General features: G+C 46.7%; 1 protein-coding gene across 2 annotated transcripts in view; it reads left to right on the forward strand.

The window, feature by feature from the left end:
• Positions 1-7777: 7777 nt before the first annotated feature.
• The window catches only part of LOC149348798 (sodium-independent sulfate anion transporter-like), a 146570-nt gene continuing 132019 nt past the window's right edge, over positions 7778-22328 (forward strand). The window contains exon 1 of one of the 2 annotated variants that reach the window (XM_089588339.1): positions 7778-7913. In XM_089588339.1, coding sequence (XP_089444465.1) covers positions 7841-7913 — 73 coding nt within the window. In that variant the 5' untranslated portion in view covers positions 7778-7840. Of the gene's footprint in view, positions 7914-19105; positions 19330-22328 lie in introns of those variants that run through there. The other variant, XM_089588338.1, reaches the window with a different exon arrangement.

The raw sequence follows: 22328 nt of genomic DNA on the forward strand, positions 1-22328 counted from the left end.
CTGTCGTCCGTTAGCAGAGGGTGTCACACCTTTGGCAGCATGTTAACTCGGGAACTAAAAAAGGTAGGAGAAAACGAATGGTTGCTTCAGATAGAGGAGAAAAAAATGAACCTAGGAGCTAAGTTTGATGACTTTAAATTAATTAGTTAATTAATTATAGGCAAAAATGTTGAAATTGTGTCCAAATAGCGCGGACGTCGATATAGCGACGGGATATAGGACGGGAAGTCGTCCCGGCATAGTGTAAATTATCACAGAATGGTCGTAAAAACGCCGGATTTGTGCCAAATTAGATGGGAAAATGTTTAATTAAGCGTAATTACCAATTAAGATTCCAGAAAGATGCATAATTTGGGCATCGATATAGCCACTGGAATGGTGTGGCATCGCATCCAACGGAAGTCGTCCCGGCATAGTGCCCTTGCCTTTCGCCTCTCAACACTTTAGTTGCCAAAATGTCCTCGCATTTTTTTAAAGCTTGGGAGATGTGACTGGAGAATCCTCCGGGTCCTCGACATAATAGTTGGGTGCATTCAGCTTTTTCTGAAATAAAGTGACTCCCCCCTACCGCGATCTGTATTCCGTGAAACACTCGAAAGTTACAAATGTTCGCACTTTCTCTCAAGTTTCGCTCGCACAAGCCCCGCGATCATCTGTGCGGAGGACTCAGCAACTGCACGCAGCTGTGGGAGTTCTACCCGCCAGGCGTCGTAGTCGTAAAACATGTGATTAATGCGAGGTCTGTTCTGGCTGAATTCGGCTCCTCTGATGTTCTTTTTTTTTTTACCTGTTCTCACATCCTGGTGATCGGAGGCTTCAAATCACGCGTATATCTGGAATCACGTGAGCGACGCAGTAAACACCGGAAGTGCCCGTAGAGACGGCCAATTCGTACTCTTGTTTGTTTCTCGTATGCCTGCGTTTTCGTGCAGCCCCACGTTGCCAGCGGGTGTTTACGATCCGTGGGTGCTACATCACGTGACTTTTAATTAACACATACATTGTGCGCTCTAGAACTAACCTAAGGTAAAATTAGGAAGACATTTGAGCTTCACTCTTGGGGGTTGACGGGTTAACGTTAACGGTTATTTGCTACTTATTTCGTAATTAGTACCTCTTTTTAATCCCACACATTCATTAGCATACGTCACTAGGCATACTAGGCCGGCTTGTACGGGAATCTGGACTGATAAAAACTGCCACTCCCGTTTTCAAGTGCCGATAACAGACAATACTTATTTTCACGAAGATGGCTGAAATGTGTGCCTCCGATGCTTTCATTGGCTTTAAACTTCTTCTTTTCCTACTCTTTTGTTTAACTTTCGTCCTTCCATCTGCCTCTTTCTTTGCCTTATTATTTATTTACCTTCTAGACCTAGGAGTCGTTCAGAAGTGGGGGGTACAGGTATTGAACAACCGTCTCGATGTCATCGATTAGTGTACGATGACCTGGATACCAGGCTGCGGTGGCATATTCTAGCCCGAGTCGAATTAAAGATTGGTAAAATTTTAGCTTGATAGATGGTTTGGTGTGGTTTATGGGGTTTAACGTCCCAAAGCGACTAAGGCTATGAGATACGCCGTAGTGGAGGGCTCCAGAAATTTCGACCACCGGGGGTTCTAAATTTCCGGAGCCCTCCACTACGGTGTCTCTCATAGCTTGAGAGAAGTTCCTGGGCAGGTAACCGAAGTTGCAGTTACCATTTGTGATGGTATTTTCTGTGAGCATGACAAACCTGCCGCGGTGACTGAGTGGTAATTGAAGCTCGACTGTGCCCGAAAGACGCGGGTTCGATCCCGACCACGCCGGTCGCATTTAGATGGAGGCAGAATGCTAGGGGCCCGTCTACTGTGCGATGCCAGTGCACGTTAAAAAACCCCAGGTGGTCGAAACTTCTGGAGCCCTTCACTACGGCGTCCCTCATAGCCTGAGTCGCTTTGGGACATTAAACCCCCGAAACCATAACCATGCGTGAGCATGAAAGTTATTTGCTACGTGAACGCAGAGATATTTATGAGAATTTTCATTTTCAGTCAGTACTGCAGCTATACGTTAAAAGTGTTTTGGAGTGTCGTGAGAATATCATAATTTTTCATTTACTAGCATTTAATTTCATAAGCCTCTTTTTACTTTAGCAAAAGATAGCGCCGAGGTCGTACTGCAGGAGCAACTTATGATGGGAGTCGATTGTTTCAGGATACACAACACAGTCGTAGGCAAAACTCTTTATAGCTCAGGAAATACAGTCAGGAATAGCCAGTAAATTATATTAGGAATAATAAATAGGCCGAAGCGGAGCCTTGTGGAACGCTGGATTTTACAGGATAGGTAGACGAGACACAGCCATTAGCGGACACAAAACTGAGAATGTTTAGTGAGGAAACGTTCAATTCATTTTATGACGCAGAGGTGAATTTTTAAAGTGCCTATTTTTGTGCTTTAGAACGAGCAACCTATGGGGGACTTTACTGAAAGTTTTCGCTGTTGAAGAGTATATACAATATACTATCGATCCATATTAAAGCAAAGGTGACTATGCTGTTAGTAAAAGGTAATACTTGCGTTTCACATATGGATAATGTTTACGAAAGCATGCTTTAGGCGTCTGAAAAAGGGCGTTGATTCGAGGAAGGATATGAAGTTAGAATATAATACGTACGCTAATAATTTACGTGGAACTCTCGTTAAGGCAAACAGCCTGTATAGTTAGGAGGAGAATGGGCGCTACCGAATTTTAAAAGTGGAACTAACTAAGTACCTTTCACTCGTGTGACAGTATATTGGGCGGTTTTGTAGGCTAAAATGGCTGAGTAGTGTACTTCTGTACTTTATGCTGAAAAAAAAATAATACTGGGAGTTCTCAAAAGCGAAGCGCGTAAAGCCAACCGTGACACTCTGCTGGTGCCATGTATAGCTTCGATAGAACACGATGCTGTCCAGGTGACCTTTAGTGAGAGGAGGAAGAAGGGCAGTGAAGCAGAAAGACTGGGTTTCACGGTGTGCCCTAAAGTCACTGAGAAGAGTGACTTGATATCCAGCGCCACTGCATCGAGGGAACCTAGGCTGGATAGAGCACATGGGTGTCCATGAAGCGCTCCCAAAGATAGTTCAAACGGAAAGGACGAATACATGAATACATTCGACGCTTAGGCAACAAAATGCGTGGGTTTTTAATGAGAGCTCTCGTTCAGTTACACATGCTCGTCCTCACTGAATCGCAGCCGCAGCGGCCGCATTTCGATGCTCGCGATACGCGAAACCGCACCTGTGGTGTTCGATGTCAGGGCATGTTAAAGAAGGACGCCTTCACTGCGACATTCCTCTCTCTCTCTCTCTCTCTATATATATATATATATATATATATATATATATAATAAGATGCGAAATTGAGAAACGCTTCGTTTATTGGGAGTCGACGTTTCGGACAGAGCCTGTCCTTGAAAAAGGACAGGCTCTGTCCGAAACGTCGACTCCCAATAAACGAAGCGTTTCTCAATTTCGCATCTTATTTTAAACTAGCAACCAAGTACGTTTACCTTATTGTGCTATATATATATATATATATATATATATATATATATATATATATATATATATATATATATATATATATATATATATATATATATATATATATATATATATATATATATATATATATATATATATATATATATATATAGCGAAGTATACGCTTCGTTAAAGGAAACATATTTATTCGACTCGACGTTTCGATCGGAAGACCGATCTTCTCTCTCTCTCTCTCTCTCTGTATATATATATATATATATATATATATATATATATAGCGAAGTATACGCTTCGTTAAAGGAAACATATTTATTAGGGGTGTGCGAATATTCGAAATTTTCGAATATATTTCGAATATTATATTTTTAGTATTCGAATTCGAATATTTGACCCGACGCGAATATTGCTATCTAGCCGAATATTCATTGTGAGCACCGGCGTTCATTTCGGTCCGCAAGCCCTATCGACAGATACATGACAACATGGCGGCGCCTACACGGAAGGAAAATTCTCCCTTCCTCCAAGGGCCATGCCGTAGCTGACTGCGCTGGTGAGCTTTTTTGTGGCTATACCTGCGAAGCTGGTATAGTCAGAGCTGTGCACGAAGTACCTCGCAATACGTGCCAGGTCAGTGCCAAGTGAGAGGGCATTTTCTGTGGCTGGAGGAGTCGTTTCAGTTAGAAGGGAACTACTTTTGCTTGACCATGTGGTGCAGCTGGTTTTCCTTCACGACAACCTTTTACGTCATTCCACCTGATGCTGATGGCAAGCTAGCCTTAATCAATGCTGTGTACTTGCCATCTTCTCTGATATTTCCACTTTTCTAAGAATAATGTTCGAGACTGATAGTTTTTGTGCAGCCAAACACACCTTTTGTGTTCATTTAATCATCGATAGCTGAACTGTGATGTTCTTGGGCCCCCAAATAAATGTTTTGCAGTGATTAAATGCGTCTGTCCTTGATTATTCGATATTCGATTCGATATTCGAAACTAAGTATTCGTATTCGATTCGTATTCGAAAAATTTGATATTCGCACACCCCTAATATTTATTCAACTCGACGTTTCGATCGGAAGACCGATCTTCTTCAGGAGTGATTTTACATTGTTAATGCATCCCCTTTTATAGGGGTGGGCACAGAACAGGTAAGTGGGAAACATAAAGCACATAGCAGACAAATACGCATAAAAAATTATTGAGGCAGTGCGACCCCCACACACACACACACCAATATTCTTATAAGTAGTCTAGTACTTCACGCTTTCGCAACCTATATATATATATATATATATATATATATATATATATATATATATATATATATATATATATATATAGCCCCTTGTCGGCTATATATATAGCCGACAAGGGGCTCGTTATATATACATTTAAAAGCCACAGAAGAAGACATTCCCCTTCCCTTGTGTGCTTCTTTGCTTAACGAGGGCCTAGGTTCCGGCAGCCTTGATGCCATAGGAAACATAAGAGGGTTCTCATACAGCTGCCACCCTCGCCGTTCGATGACGTTCCACGTCACACCAGAGGTAACTCAGGACGTACTACGTCCGCCGCCTACGAACGTGAGTGGCGCTGATGAACACTCTCAAGGTTAGGTCACTCTCAAGGCTGGCCCTCCAGCCGGAACGTCGTGAATCAATCCTGTTACGTTTTTCAATTTCAGATGACTTTATCTATATATATATATACCTGCGTGCCATAGTGTATGGTCGTAACAGTTTTGTCTTGTGAGAAAATGTCCACCGTACAGTATTGCCAAAAGGCGCAGATCCCAGATGCCCAATGGATGGTTGCCATTTAGAATGCACTTATCACTATAAACAGAAAGGACCAAAAAGGAATTAATCTGTTCTCTAGTGCACTCATTTTTACAAAAGGAAGTGCGCTAGAGGACACCTTACTCCCTTTTTACTTCCATATAGGAGTATTTGTGTTTAGAGTTTTGGACATGCCAAAGAACAGTCAAGAACTTGTTTTACAGCGCAAGCCGTATGAGGCACATACTTTTACACTTGCTGCTGGGCCATAGTTGGTCTAGCTGGTTGGTTTAACGTCCCAAAGCGACTCAGGCTATGAGGGACGCCGTAGTGGAGGGCTCCGGAAGTTCCTGCCACCTGGGGTTCTTTAACGTGCACTAACATCGCACACCACACGGGCCTCTAGAATTTCTCCTTCATCGAAATTCGACCGCCGCGGCCGGGATCGAACCCGCGTATTTCGGGTCAGCAGCCGAACGCCGTAACCACTGAGCCACCGCGGCGGCGTGCTGGGCCAGTTAGTGATGGTTGCTAAAACACGTTATCTCAAAGTAAAAGACACAAGAAAGGCTTCGCGGTACTTTTTTGAGCAGCACAACAATGAACCGATTCCAACTCGCCCGGATGTCAAAACTTCATGGGATAGGAGATTAATTTCAACTCTAAGGGACGTTGTACAATGAATATTGCCCGGTTTTACGACGTCTGCATCCGCACAAGTGCAGCTTTGCACAGGATGAGCACAGATTAAAAACAGAGATCGATTGACCTTAGAGCCTCCCCTCCACAGGTCACCTGAATCCTTACCTAGCACCCTAAAAACACTCCTATGATATCCCCACTTCTGCCTTGACTCGTCAGCTGGCGTCCTCAAAGGCAGCAAGACCTCCTGCGAGGGCGTCCACTGACGAGTCAGGGCAGCCATCACCTGCCATCTTCTGAGCAGAAGATCGCGCTTCGTTTCCAGCACTGGAACCAGAGGCATCTTTGTCTGGTAACTTGTTACCGGACGATCATTGCCTCCTATTAATTCGCATAATCTGGTGGGGCGGTTCGTCCCAATTCTGAAAGGCTGCAGAGCCAACAAGAACAAGGACGGGAGGAAAGGGAGAGAAAATGACAAGGGCGAGCCCACGTCCTTGTACGAGTGTGATGGATGTGTGTATATGAGCGCCTACGTGACATCAAGATTTTGTTAAACAAAAAAGACGCACATCTACATGACTACTCTCCAAACTGCGCGGGTATGCTTTTCCTGTCTTAATGAAAAATGTTATGAAGACTAGAAATAAAACCGCACTTGAACTTGCTTACGCCTTTCACGTCAAGAAAAATTCAGGGGGCACTTTGGCTCTCCAAAGTGCTGCAAGGTGAAAGCATTTTCTGGCGCACTGTTTGTCATTGTCCGCGAGACTGTTTGTGCTGTACTAGTGCTTTATTTGACTACACACTTTCACTGCACATTACAACTACACACTTTGACTCCTTCTTTAGCACGACTCTCTCTCTGCTTCGATGAGTTCGGTTGTATCCATGGCTCTGCTCGCAGTAATGAGGTATGTAATATGGTCACCCACGGACGCCTTACGCCCCCTGTCAGAGCGGACGACAAATTTTTTTTCAGTTGTCGTCTGCTCCGAAAGGGGGCGTCAGGCATCCGTGGGTAACCTTATTACTTCGAATCCGCGCACTCTGACGTCATAATCATTTCGACCAACCGAAAAGCGTGACACCTTTGCTGACAACCTTCTGTCGACAACGATGAGGCATAAAGGCTATCGCTTTAAAAGAGGAGAAAATTGCATTCATGATACTTCATGATTATACGTGGGAGTTAAATATACTCTCTCTTGATGTGTTTCTGTTACCTCGAGATGACTGCGATCTCTTCCTTTACCATTTGTTGCGCGTAGGTACAGGTGCATGGTTAAAAACGCTTTCCGTCAAAAAGAGCTCGTTGAAAGTTAGCTCTCGTCACGTACAGGCCTTACTACGCCTGTGCCTTCGATTTCATCTGCTGTGTTTTTTTTTCTCTGAAGGACGAGCCACCAAGCTGAACCACATGTACTGCTCATCTTTTTTTTAGCAATAGTAAGGTTCTACAGGAAGTTATTTCACGTACGCAGTTTAGAGCAGCGCAGTACAGAGCAAACTGAAAGTTCCGACCTCTGACTGTGCGCAACGAGGCCATATGTGTCGACTCACGTGATGCCAAGCTCTGCAGCGCCGCTGCGACACAGCTGTTTCTACCCTAGATCATTGAAAAAAAGAAAAAATCAAATCGTCGACCAGACGGTGTGAGCTAGCAGCAGTGACGGTAATTCCACCCGAGACTATAGGTACGACTTCCCCGAAAGAGGAGAAAAAAAGAATACGGCGGAACTGGCGATGTATGGGGAGATCGGGCAGGCATGAAACAAATGCTCGCGGCGGCCGGATGTCCATGTTTTGATGCGAGAGGCGAAACTCGCTTTGTGGGCCGGTGACCGACCGCTCGACGGTACATTTCCACGCCGGCCTCCATCCGGACCATGCAGTCTTCCCACTCAGGGGCGAAGTCCTTCGAGATGGAAGAAAGGTGCTCCAATGACCCGCGGCGTTCAGGTAAGCTTCTCGTCAAGATCACTCGCTGATCGCCAACTCTCTAAAGTGTCGAAGACCCTGCTCACACATTCAAATCATTGTCATCGTCGTCCTGGTCACCATCAGCATCGTCATCGCAATCAGCCAGATTAAGCCTACAGCAGGCTATTCCAATCCAATGTCTTTTATTAGCCTCACAAAAAAAAAAGAAAAGGACCCGTTTGGTTTGGTTTATGGGATTTAACGTCTCAAAGCGACTCAGGCTATGAGGGACGCCGTAGTGAGGGGCTCCGGAAGTTTCGACCACCTGGGGTTCTTCAACGTGCAATTGACATCGTACAGTACACGGGCCTCTACAATTTCGCCTCCATCGAAATTCGACCTCCGCGGTCGGGATCGAACCCGCGTCTTTCGGGTCAGCAGCCGAGCGGCATAACCACTGAGCCACCGCGGCGGCAAATAAATTGGTAAATTGGTTTTTGAGGAAGGGAAATGGCGCAGTATCTGTCTCACATATCTCGGCGGACACCTGAACCGCGCAGTAAGGGAAGGGAGGAAGGTAGGAGTGAAAGAAGAAAGATGTGCCGTAGTGGAGGTCTCCGGAATAATTTCGACCACCTGGGGATCTTTAACGTGCACTGACATCGCACAGCACACGGGCGCCACTTGCGTTTCGCCTCCATCGAAACGCGGCCGCCGCGGTCGGGTTCGAACCCGGGTACTCCGGCTCGGTAGACGGGCCCCTTACCACTGAGCCACCACGGCACCCCAGTGGCTGTTTCTGTGCCTGAAGGTCAGGCCTATCGTTTTCCTTTTCACTGCCGCATTCACTAGTTCCCGATAATTGAACAAAATAGAGATGGCTATTCTCTGCTGTTTAGGAGTAATGCTGGGAAGCTTGCTTTTATTTGGCTCACGTCTCGGGAACTGGCAGCGGTGTGTCGTGGTGAAGGTTCCCTCCCTCGTATTAAATTTGCAACGCATTGCTCATCACGTCCGGCACGAAATCTAAAAATGAGGATCGTTTTCGTTTGACGTTGTAAAAAAAACGCTATGTACTCGGTGTACTGCACAAACAGTATTTCGCAATAATTCACTCAACGCAAGGTAAAAATGTCAGCTGTCAGAGGTGTAGAGGGCAAGCTGCAAGCACAGTCGCTGAAAAAGCTCGGCCGTCCGGCGAAACAATGTACAAGTATGGAATGTGCAAGTATGGAACGGCTTTTCAAAGCCGGTGTAATAAAACAACTCAGTGCGTGTGTGTGTGTGTGCGTGTGCGTGAGTGAGTGAGTGAGTGCGTGCGTGCGTGAGTGAGTGTGTGTGTTTGTGTGCGCGTGCGTGCGTGCGTGCGTGCGTGCGTGTGTGCGTGCGTGTGTGTGTGTGTGTGTGTGTGTGCGTTTCGAATTCAGCCTCGGGCGGGTGGGGGTATCAGGCAGAATCAAGGCCATAGAAAAAGATACAAACAAAATTTTCAAAAATTATTTCCCCATTTTATAACGCATCTAAAAGGTGGTTATTCGTTAACCGCCGGCGAGTATTTAAAAAAAAAAACATGAAGAAGCATGCAACGTCGTTTCGAGGCTCGTATCTTCGATATATATGCGTTGTACCCCTGCCACACAACACCTAGGTGATCAATCTGCTGGAAGTTTCTACGAGTCGCTCAAGTTTCTCATGTAGTCAAGCATACTCCGGCATGTGCTACATTTTCTGGCAAATACAGTGGTTCAAACCAGACAGCACAGTCAGCTCTCCATGGAACGCAGTTCACAAACGGCATGAGGAGTGAACAGCACACTGTACACTCTAAACGGAAGGGAGTGAAAAGAGAGCAAGCTGCCCTCTAGCGCACACCCTTTAAAAAAGGGTGTGCGCTACAGGACAGCTTGCTGTCTTTTTACTCCCATATAGGTGTATTAAGGCGAAAGCTTATATTGGCTCATACTGTCGTCCATCCGCTAACAAAGCATGTCACACGCGTTTAACTCGGGAACTAAAACAGATAGAAGGAAACCAGTGGTTGGTTCAAATAGAGGAAGAAAAAATGAGCCTAGAAGCCTAGTTTGATGACTGTAGGTTAATTAATTAATTATCGGCAGAAATGTGGAAATTGCGTCGAAATAGCGCGGACGTCGATACAACCACGGGAACGGTGTGACGTATCATCCACCGGAAGTCGTCACGGCGTAGTGAAAATTGTCACAGTATGGTTTGAAAAACATCAGATTTGTGTCAAATTAAATGTAGAAATGTGTAATTAAGCGTAAGTAACACTTAAGATCCCTTGAAAGATGTACAGTTTGGGTATCGATATAGCCACGGGAACGGTGTGACGTCACATCCACCGGAAGTCGTCACGGCACAGTGTCCCCGGCTTTCGCCTCTCAACACTTTAGTTGCCAAGGTGTCCACGTAATTTTTTTTCGTGTTTAGAGTGTAGCAGACAGCGGAACAGACGATAACCCCATAACCCCGACCGCCTCTGTTAACCGCGAGCGCCCCCTGTGTTCGTAAACACGGTGTTGGTCCATTGGCACAGCCGCCCAAGGCCCTTTCACCAGTAAGCACTTAGAACGCCTTTCCCACATGCCAAAAACACTATCTGTTTTCGTTATTCCATAAACGGATGCATCAAAACACCAACAGCTCGTTGTCTACATGATTCACTGTCCGTGGAGCTGCAACGGCAATATTCCACGAATGCTTGTGTAGATTTATCGGGTTGTTACCTTAGCTGTAAGGAAATAAGTTAGAGAGGTGTCTAGAAGCGGCTGCAAAACCCTCAGCATGGCGTGTAATGTTCTTTTGTGTTCATGGGGCTGTTCAGGCTTTGAAAGAACCGTTATGATGGACCGACCGATCGATGATGTCTCTGTTCCGAGAGTAGTGCGCTTTGGTGCGAAGAGCACAGCCTTCGCCAAAAGTTTGGAATCCAAGGGGTTTGCTTCTGAGTCACACTGTGTGGCTTGTAATGCATCCTTAGTGATGAAAACCTCTTGAAAGCAAGAAGATTTCTAGTCCTGCCCCCCCCCCCCCCCCCATCTTCCTTCAGTTTGGTAGGCCTTCCATGAATGCTTACAGGAGCCTTACTGCGCGGCTTAGACCCGAACCCCCAGGGCTCTAAACTTTTGACAAAGGATGTACAGCCTGGGTCAAAAGTCTTAAAGCCAAAGGGTTTTCGCTTCAACAGCATAACAGAGCCATTGCGGCGCTATTAAAGACCGAATGACCTTGAAATGCCAAAAGAAGGTTGCTTCTTGCGGTAGAGAACCTCCCTGCTTGACTTGTTGTGAATGACCCGCTAAACGGAGCATCCTAGGAACATTTATTTCGCTGCAGCTGAACGCTGTGGCCTTAAGACTTTTGATCAAGAGTGTACATGTCGCGCACGAACAACCCCCTGACTGGTTGTCCTTCCTTGACGCATGTGCGTTCCTCCAAGAACTTTTTTTGTGCATGCTCGTGACTGAATGCGGGTATACTTCGGCATCGTATTCGTGGCTCGGTTATATCAGGCGTTAACTGGTTGAGTTTTTTCAGTTGTTTTCTCATGCAATAAAAAATAAAAAGCTGCGGGAATGGCCTAGCGGTCTAAGGCACAGACAAATGCAGCTTCTTTGTTTGCGCAGGTTTTTTTTTATTGGTTTATTCTTTGTTTACAATGCATACGTAAACCAAGGACGAGCAGGCAAAAGGCGTTAAACAACACCTGACTAAGGCCTGCCCTCCTGGTTCTGGTTCGAATGCCGCTTGGTGCTCTATTATTGTAGCTCTTTTTTCTGCTCGATAATATTACGATGGAATGTCCGGCTTCTAGATCGTCAAAGTTTTCTTACAATGTTCGCCTTAATTTGCCGAGGATAGGAGCTAGTTGATTACATTCTTCAGTGTGGGAGGTGTTTGGGGGCTGTCCATATTGGCATGTGCTGAAGTTTGCACCATCTTGGTTGCGAAGCCCATTTACTAATCGAAAGGGATGCGTTGTGCGAGAAAGAATGAATAGTCGCTGCATAGAATTTTACGACCTTTGTGAGGCGTTTTCATTCGGAGCTTATGTGTCAAGACAAGTTGCTTCTTCCTGTTGAGCGCAGTGCAGCTGGTCTTGAGCACTTGTTTGTCCGTAAACTTGTTTCGCAGTTTTGCTTCTTCAAAACAGTGAATCGCCTCTTCCTGGCAGTTGTGATTAACCGGCGACTTTGTACCCACCTGCCTTGTTCTGTTTGCCACCGACTGAACATGGTTGTGAGGGAAGCTCGAGGTTTTCTTAAACAACTGGCTGGCACATTCCATTTCCTCACTGTTCGCTTTTCCTTACAATACATGTACGGCCTCTCCAGAAGGTAGATGGCATTCGTGTTGACTGAGCCTTTACTTCCTGTACCCGCCTACCGTAAGCCTTACCTTGCCTTTCTCGGTGTAGTGTATTGGCAGAGAAGCTTTTTTTTTTGTTTAACTTCACACTACGACCTTACTCGTCAAGATGTGGCTCCCCGCCAAGAGGACGTTTGTGCCGTGTTCAGTGAATTGCCGCCTGAGCGAGCAACTATAAGCGGCTGATCATTGCTTTGTGTTGGGCAATGATGCGTTGTTCTTCTGCAGCATACTTCATCGGGCTTTTAGAAAAAGTAATTGAGATCACGCCCTGCACTAAAGATTAATCCCTGCAATGGACGGCACTAGGATTCATTAAGTAGTAAAGTATAGCGACATATCCAATACGGAAACTCAAGACGGAGAAGGGACAAACCCTTTACGTCTTCCATCTTCCGCTTAGGTGTTTGTCTTGCTAGTGCGCTTAAATACTTTCCGAAACTTTGAACAATCCAGCCCGTCGGTAAGCTTTGAGTCTCGAAGATTCCGTGTGAAATGTAGTGCTCCTCGGACGGCTTAGCGTGCAGAACAGCAGCATGATGGATCGGCATCGTTTTGCGCTCGCGAAGTCTTTGCTTACAGAGCAGAGTGCTTTGGTACTGGTGTCATGTGCAACGCAAGACCTACCTCCTGACTGGCTGCCTTTTTTTTGTGCATGTGTGTGTCTCCATGAATTTTAAGGCGAAAGCCTTTAATGCCTCATCGTTGTCGACAGAAGGTTTTCAGCAGAGGTGTCACGCTTTTCGGTTGGTCGAAATGGTTATGACGCCAGAGTGCGCGGATTCGAAGTAATGAGGTCACCCACGGATGCCTGACGCCCACTTTTGGAGCAGACGACAAGTAATAAAATAGTTGTCCGCTCCTACAGGGTGCGTGAGGCGTCCGTGGGTGACCACATTCCATACCGGATTACTGCGAACAGAGCCATGGATACAACCGAGCTCATCGAAGCAGAGAGAGATAGTCGTGCTAAAGAAGTAGTCAAAGTGTGTAGTTGTAATTTGTAGTCAAAGTGTGCAGCCAAATAAAGCACTAGTACAGCACAAACAGTCTCGCATTCAATGCCAAACAGTGCGCCAGGAAAGGCTTTCGCCTTGCAGCACTTTAGAGAGCCAAAGTGCCCCCTGAATTTTTGATATGCGGGCAGAGTAATATAATGTATGATGGGTTCGTAGAATGCGAGTCGGTTAAGTAAGGCCTGAGGAGAGTTAGTGTTGCGGTTATTTTACGCAACAAAGAAGTTAAAGGCAGCTGCTATGTTTGCGCCACCGCTGGTTCGAATCCCGCTCGGGGCTATATTACGAATTTTTTTTTTCTCTTGGATACCCTTCCAACGGGAAGTTTTGAATAAGTTCGGTCTCGTATTCGCCATCACGTCCGGCCTCAGGTTCGTCACTGTCCCTGGAGTATTTTCGCCTTAGTTCGTCGAGAATAGGAGCTAAAAGCATTGCATGCTTAATGCTGACAGACGGCCATAGTGGCGACCGGTGCTTTCACCTCTTCAGTTCTTTATCTATGCGAACCTCATCCTGACATGTGGAGCATTTGAAAGCCGACATCCTGAGCGTTTGCAAGCGCGCTCAAACCCCGTCGTGCCATATGCCAGTTGTCGACATCTCTTAGCGTGCAACAACTGAAGCTGCGAGGCATTTCAACGTGCAAAAATCTAGTGATTCAAGCAAGTGACCGCGGTTTGTATTCAAAGTAAAAGCTCTCGATTCTCCCCAGATATCAGTTCTTCAGATTGTACACTTATGTGATGAGGTCCTCAGCGGCGATGTTCGGCTGCTGCGGAGGGTCACCTGTTGTGACTGGTCGATGGATGCGCAGGTCTTCACATGAAGAAGACATCGCGGCTGCGGTGCCTATACCTTTACAAAAATTTATTTGGATAGTCTATAGACTGTCCATAGACTTTTGTCTATAAAATCAACATACATTATATAGACAAATTTTATAAACTAGTAATAGGCAGTACAAATCATATAGGCAGTCTATAGGCAATCAATAAATTTATGGCGATACACTTTTAGTTGACGTTTTTCTATAGTAAGTCTATAAAACTATGAACAGACAAAAGGAAGTATCTATAGGAAGGCAATAGAGTCCATAGAAATCTATAGACAGTCTACGGATAATTTTTATAATGGTCGGAACTGTAAGATTTAAACCAGGTAAATTAAAACACCAGCAAAGCTAGAGTTCCAGTTAGCGTTGGAAAAAGTCGACTCGTGCGTTATAACGAGGTTTCGTTGGCTACGCTTTCGGGAAACTGGAAATTCAGTGAGGATAACCGAACACATTTCCAGTAGGCAACCCAGCATGGGGAAAGAAGATAACAGGATGAAAAGAAGAGTGGAATGCAGATTAAGTGCATAGACATCGACGGGGACGTAGTATTTAAACTACCTGAGATTTTTTACGGGATGAATGGCTCCGGGAGTTTTTTGGGGGCATTGTGAATTCATGATCTCACAATATTCCTCAGAGCTGAATCGCTCTTTGTTACAACTAATCGTTTTTTTAATTAACAAGAAACACAAAAAGAAAGAAACCCATCTGTGTACTTATTAAGGCGGAAACTTGGGCTAGTTGGAAAGCGTTTGGAATCATATTTGCTAGCGCTTAGTGACACGAGACCTGTCCTGTGTATTTGTGTTCTTGTCTTGTGTCTTCACTAAGCGCTAGCAATTGATTCCATCTGTGTACCTGAAGGCTGTCTTTGTGATGCAGAAGTGATGCCAAACATTACGGATAAAAATCGCGTACACGCATCGAACGGCCAGAAAAACGTCTGCAAGCGATGACTTCGTTCATAAAATGTGTGAAACGACGGAATACAAGCCTAAACATTTTTGTTCCGCAATCACGAAGCTGGTGTCTCTGCCAGTACAGCGTGTACTACGCCGCAAACGGAGCGTTGTCTGAAAAAGTACCCTAAGATGAATGCAAGAAAACCGCAAACTTTAAAACTGACTTGCACGACAATGTACGTCGAAATCGCGGCTGCCGCTCCCTGCTCGCTTTCTTAGGCGCACCTTTATTACTACTGGAAACTCTCTTCCTCTGCATGTATCAGGTGTTCCAACCCATCAACACTTAAAGAGCTACGTTTTCAAAGGCTTTCTTCACTGTTTGAAACTTGGTTAAGTTAATCTGTATTCTAGACCGTACCGCGCCTGCGCAATAAAATGTGTAAAATCCGCAGAACGCATCGCTGCAGGCGCACAGGCCGTCGATACCATAGCTGTGCCCAGGACAAATTTGAAAAGATCAACTGACAATGCCCTTGGTTGTTATGGGGTTCATTCAACCTCTATGACGCATTTAGCAAAAATTCGTCTCTGCTTTTGTATGTATGCGTGAGAGCAGCCCTCCAGGATTTCATATTGTGTCAGTGACATACTAAATTTTTTCTGTAGTGCCCTTCTCTTTATCACGCGGATTTCGTATTCAGTCTACTTCGTACGCCTGCCATTGGGCGTAAACACTTGACATTATGCCATTGTTACAGGCCACATCCGCCAGTGTTTTATCGTTTTCTTTCGTACGTTTGCTACACGACTTTCTTACTGAGAAGTTCATAATCGAGTACGCCAGCCCACGACTAAGTGGGACGACAGACAATACCCGGTACTGCATTGCGTTCTAGCAAGTGGGGATGACCTCGCTTCTATGCTGATAACTCTAGAAGCAGAGTGTGCTTTGTCTTACGTATGGTACGCAGGCCACCATCGCGAGAAGCGAGCGCGTAGCGCATTAAGATAAACAAAAGAGGGGTCCGCCGTGGTGACTCAGTGGCTTTGGCGTTCGGCGGCGTCCAGCGAAATACAAAAACTATGGGGGCACTTTGGCAGCCTAAAGTTCGCTAGGCGAAAGCCTTTGTCGCGCTACTTCGACTGCCAGTGACTGCCTATGTTTGTAAAAGACCGGCCGCTGGGCCTTCAGCTAATGAAGTTTCCCCCTTTGGCAGGCAGATGTATACACGCTCGCGGAGTATTCGTACGCGCTGCATGTACATTCTTGTCAGCCCTGCGTCTCGTCGTGTCCGCTTCTGCATCGTCCTGAATTTCAATGCCGCCACCGTCACAGCTGCTTAAGCCGAGCAATGGAGCCTGACAGAAACCGGACACAGTTGACGAGGCAGGGCGGAAGAGATTCCCCAGACACTCACAGGAAATGACTGCGTCCACATGGACCAGTGCACAGTATGTGTGGTGTGTTGAACACTAGACCCATTTCAAGATTTTGACTAGTACCACCTACAACCAATGTGTTATACCCGTAAACATTTCATGCTTACCCTACTCTCGGTTACGGGAGAGGGAGAGATTTTTTTAACGGCTGCACCGCTTGGGAGCCATCCTCCTCCACTAGCTGCCGCACACCGACTGACGACGGAGCAGTGCTCGACGCCGCCGCGCCGACAGCTCCATCTGTCGACGAAGATGACGTCACCTTTTGGCAGCTGCGCTCGTCGATGAGCCGCACCAATCGCTGGATGCAACGCCTGACGGACGGAAGAACGGGAGAATTAGCCATTAAAGGCTTTCCCCTTAAAAACGGCCGTGTGCTGTGTGCGCCATAATGAAGCACAGGGGGCGAACTTACTCTGGAGGGCCCTCTGGGACAATGGTGTCCCACGGACGATCCTATGTGTCGCTTCTGGAAGTTAAACCCCGCATCTCACCACAAACACGATACACAACTATAAACAAAACATAAGCCTATATGGGAGTTAAGAGGGAGTAAACTCTCCTCTAGCGCACTTGCTCTTGGGGCACGGTATGCAGCACATATGTCCCGGTATAGATTTCGATTACTCGATATACGGAATGCTTACTCTTGTCAACGGACCCAATGGGCAGTAGAACTCTCTTGGACGTCCCTGGGACGTCCGTGGGAGTTTTGCTTTTCATTGGGGAGGCATGTTCCCACCGCAAAACACTTAGTGCAATTTGGAATGGAAGCAGGCATGTAACGCGGCACCGGAGTGTTGAGGTTAGCAAATAAAGGATTTTGAAACCTCGGCTAAAATCTTCGTAACTGCTACAACCTCACATGTTTTGAAGAGGGAGTTCGTTCCCGTTGTTAATCGCAAGTATTACATATTTTTAGTGATAGAAAGCTGCCCCGAGACTTGGGAAGCATGCCTTACCCCTGAAACGGAGTGTGCTAGAGGAAAGTTTACTCCCATATAGGCAAACGAAGCTGCATAGATAGATGGACACGAGGGGCAAGTGCACTTTAGCGAATATGAGACAGAATGTGATCATACGGTACTAGGAGAAGCCAGTGTTCAAAGCGAAACTGAAGGCAAATACAAGTTGGCCTGTATCAGTGGGGTATCGCGTTCCATTCACAATGACACCACTATAACTGAAAACAGCCCTTTTTTAAGCTAGAAAAGAGCAAAAGCACGAAATACAGGTAGCGCCACCATCGGCTGCTTCCGGAAGTAAACTCCGTGCGTCAACATTGATTTTCGGGCGTGCATCCCGGAGGCTACGTTTCGCTGCCATTGAGTTCAGAGCTGTGGCAATCCGTCCTTTTCAGGAAGGACGTCGCGAGTTCCAACCGACTGGCGAAAAGATTCTAAGTCCAATTTTGTTGGCGATAAATGAGTCTTTTGGTGCCGGACGAACAACAACATTGCCGGAAAGAGTCAAAGAACTAATATGTAGAAAAAGGGCGAAAGACGGGACAAAAGGAAGGCGGACAACACCTGCCCTAAGTTTTACCGAGAAAAATAGTTCGATATAGTTGTCGTCAGCGTCTATTTAAGAGGTCATGCTCTCTGTTCCTTTCAACGTCAGAAATGCGATCAGCATACAGAATGAACTGCTTCTCCCACTCTTGTTCTTCACTGATGAATTTTAACGTGCAAGCGCTAAGAATCCTGTTCTGCAGAAAATCCTGCGTCGGCGTCGGCATTGTGAGCGGAAAATCCCCGGAGAAGCAACCATGGGTGGTCCACTTAGATCACGTGACCTTATGTCGTCATCACAACCTGCCCACCGGATTGGGAGCAAACTGACCGCCGTGTCAGGTGGCTGTCAAACGTATGACTGGTCGCGAGAGATTGCTCGGGAAGTCCAATCTGGGTAGTGCAAAACATTCGCAATGGGCTACTCACAACTGGTGCCAGTACGAACAGACGACCAAATGACGTCACATCGCCACACTGGGCTCAGTCGCGCCTCTAACACTGGCGACAGCTGGGGATGGGAAATGCAAGATTTACGTTTGCCAAGGCAGTGCAGACGGCAGTGCAGTTGCTTTGCACGCCACCAGATGTCGCCAGCGCTTAAAAGGCCGTCTGCCGCACTGTTGCTATCACGATGAACAAGGTAGCAGTGTACGCCCAGCACCGCAGCTGCTGTTTTATCCCAGCGTAGCGTGCAGTGCTTAAGGGGAACAAAAAATAAAGAGAACCATGTAGCCATCGCGATGGCGCAAAGTTCCTCCTATAGATGGCTTCTCAGTCGCTATTTCAGTTCCTCATCTGCACGTTCGTTCCAAAGAACTTTAAAAGCGCTGCCGACCGAGCTTTGAAGTGTGGCCTTCTTGAGTGCCGAGCGAGAGGGAGGAGGAAGAAAGGTTATAGCGGGAGAGAAATGGCAAAAAAAAAAATGACTGCGAGCGTGCGCACATGCGCAAAACGGCGAATAAAATGACGGAGCAGATATGTGGAACCCCGTGGAGCGCGCAAGTGGCGATGTATCGCAGACTGTCACTAGAGTGTAAAATAAAAAAAAGGAAGGAAAAACAGAAAAAAAAGTAAGCGGGGCGTTGGCGTTGCATCCCATGCCTGAGCACAACGCCTGTTTGAGCCCATTTCCTTTCTCCTGTTTAATAGCGTCGAGCGAGGACTGCCCGCTGGTACAGTCCGCCCGCACCTAGGTCCGTGTACAGTTCGGCAACGCAGGCGTCGGCTGTGGCTTGTGTTCGGTTTTAGCTTGAGCTAAAAAAAAAAAAAGCGTAATGGTGGCTTCCAAAAACGGACATTTCGAAGAGCTGCCGACGAAAGAACCGACGTTCCAGCTCATGGACTTAGCACGTGCGGGTGAGTGGTTTGAATGCACTTGTTGGGGCACGTGGTGATTGGGTAATTTGTGGTAATCTGGACTACTAAGGTTCACGCCCCTCCTATTCCTTCCTTGTTGCTTCGATAGGGGATGAAAGCGGTCGTATCGCGTTAATTTCGAGAGTTCTCACTGTCGACCGTATCGGCGTGTCCTGGTATAGCTGCGGTAACCGGAAGCTTCGATTTCGCGTTGCCCGCGAGTAGCCGTGGCTCTGGTGTTCTGTTCCTGACGACGAGGTCGCGGGCGCGACTCCCGACAACGCCGACTGCGCTTCGATGGAAGGTAAATTCGACAGTTTCTATGTTCGCGAAATTCCGTGCGTGTTAGCGGATTCCATGCGCTGGACGAAATGTATTCGTGCAGTGAGTTCGCCTCGTAGGAGATTTGCGTAGCGAAAAACGTTGTTTGCTTTCTTTCGATCGCATATGTGGCATCGCTGGAATTCTTGGAATCTTTCTTCGGTGGCATGTGCTGAAGTAATGCGCAGGTTCGCAAGCCTTTTAGAATTTTGAGGTAGGCGCTCTTGTGAGATTTATTGCTGAAGCCTGACGGCAGAAAGGGTTTGTTCTTGATAACAAGCGTATCCCTGACAGAATTAAAAGAAAAATGAGAACTGGAGTTTCGGCCGAGATTTCATCCTTGATCCAAATAACGCGTGGTTTTCATCGTTGCTAAAGGTGTTATCTGTAGATCATTTGTCAGCCGGCTATACGACACAATGGAGGCTCACTAAAAAAATATGCTAATAATTAACCTCGTGCAAAAAAGAGCGCATAGCTTCGAAGACCTCACCTCGATAGATGGGGATTACAGCAGTAATAGTAACTGCATTTCAGTGATTATTCGACGCTGTACAATTCCTGTAAGGGTCGAAAGTCGCTAAGCCAGAAACCAAGCGAAGAAGAAAGGCACGCTTGATCCGCGGTGACAAAAGAAAATGCGCGAGCAGCGAAAAGAGCCAAACATGAACGCTAGCGATAACACAACAACAAAGGAATAATAATGATAAAAAACGAAACTGCGCATACGCTCAGCTCGTCGAAGATCTTTCCGACAAACAATTGGGCGTATCATTTAATAATGTCGCCAACATCAGTCATGGCAGCATACTGGTTGCTTTCTCACAACGGTTTAGTAGCGCGCCTGCTGCACGAACATGCGGGCTTTCGCCAATGAGCGATTTTACTAGAGCTTCGCACTTAGCCTCGTGAATTTATCACGCGACGGTGGGAATCTCGGGCAGCGCACTTTCTGGCCTGTATTCTTAAACTAAATTACCTGGCTAAAAAAAAACAAACAAAACGAAGGAATGTCATACCTTTCCAGCGACGAGCTCCAACCGAGTAGCCTTTTCCGCTGTAACGCAGCTTCCTTAGATTCGGTCTCGTTTGACTTCATCTGGACTCGGCAGGTGTCCACCTTTCTATGAGCAAAGCTTAACGATGTACCGGTACCGGTATCACCTGCGGAGCAGAAGCGTGGAGGCTAACGAAAAAGGTTCAGCTTAAGAACAACGCAGCGAGCTATGGAAAGAAAAATGATAGGGGTAACGTTGAGATCGGAAGCGGGCAGAGGAGGTGAAGGAACAAACACGGGTTAATGACATCCTAGTCGAAATCAAGAGGAAGAAATGGGCTTTAGGCAGGGCATTTAATTCGAAGGCAAGATAACCGCTGGCCAAGAGAAGGCAAGCGTAGCAGGGGGCGGCAGGAAGTTAGGTGGGCGGATGAGATTAAGAAGTTTGCGGGGATATGGTGGCTGCAGCTCGCATAGGACAGGGGTAATTCGAGGGACATCGGGGAGGCCTTTGCCCTGCAGTGGGCGTCGCCACGCTCGTGATGATGATAATTTGAGGGAGGTACAAAATGTTTGCTATCTTTCCCCTGGTCTGGTGCTCGACTTATTTAGGGCGAAATGCTTGATAGGTGTAACGTTAAGAGATCGGAAGAGGGCGGAGTGGGTGAGGGAACAAACGCGGGTTAATGACATCCTAGTTGAAATCAAGAGGAAGAAGTGGGCTTGGGCAGGGCATGTAATGCGAAGGCAAGATAACCGCTGGTCCTTAAGGGTAACGGAGTGGATTCCAAGAGAAAGCAAACGTAGCAGGGGACGGCAGAAAGTTAGGTGGGCGGATGAGATTAAGAAGTTTGCGGGGATACAGTGGCGGCAACTAGCAAAGGACAGGGTTAATTGGAAAGACATGGGAGAGGCCTTTGCCCTGCAGTGGGTGTAGTCAGGCTGATGATGATGCTTGAAAAATAAGTCTCTGACACCACCTTGAGAAGACAGACACCTTGTGCCATGGCAATCTTTAGCCCCAGACGCCCTTTCACCATAAAAATTCACGTTTATCACCACAAAATGTTTGAAGAATCCCAATCACAAGGCACACAGCGCCCGTGCTTACACTCGTGTCGGTGTGATAGCACACTGCCTTGCGGTTTGCCAAGGGTTGAGAGGTATGAATGTGTTTTCTGAACGCTAGCTTGGAACAATTAGACCAACGGCAGTGCGGTAAATAGCAGGTGTAATGCTCAGGAATGGATGAGGGGTATCATGCCGCCCGTTGGTGCGGAAGGTGCCTATATCAAAATCGAGAAAGTCTTACGCACTAACCTCACGGTCCCCCGTTGTAACCGCACTTAAACAGAATTACTGGCTGCCTTCGCAATGTCACGCCCACTCTAGAACGCATCTAGCCAGTGCCTTCAACCCTTGCAAAATTGCCGCCGCGGAGGCTCAGGGGTTATGGCGCTCGGCTGCTGACCCGAAAATTCGCGGTTTCGAAACCGGATGCGGTGGTCGAACTTCGGTGGAGGCGAAATTCTAGATTTCCGTGTACTGTTGCGATGTCAGCGCGAGGTAAAGAACCCCCAGTGGTTGAAATTTCCGGAGCCCTTCACTACGGCGTCCCTCATAGCTTGAGTCCCTTTGGGACGTTAAATCCTATAAGCCTAAACCAAACCTTGCAAAAATT

Source organism: Amblyomma mixtum, chromosome 4 (genome assembly GCF_055824585.1).
Source record: "Amblyomma mixtum isolate Tamu chromosome 4, ASM5582458v1, whole genome shotgun sequence".
In the NCBI taxonomy this organism is placed as follows: Eukaryota; Metazoa; Arthropoda; class Arachnida; order Ixodida; family Ixodidae; genus Amblyomma; species Amblyomma mixtum.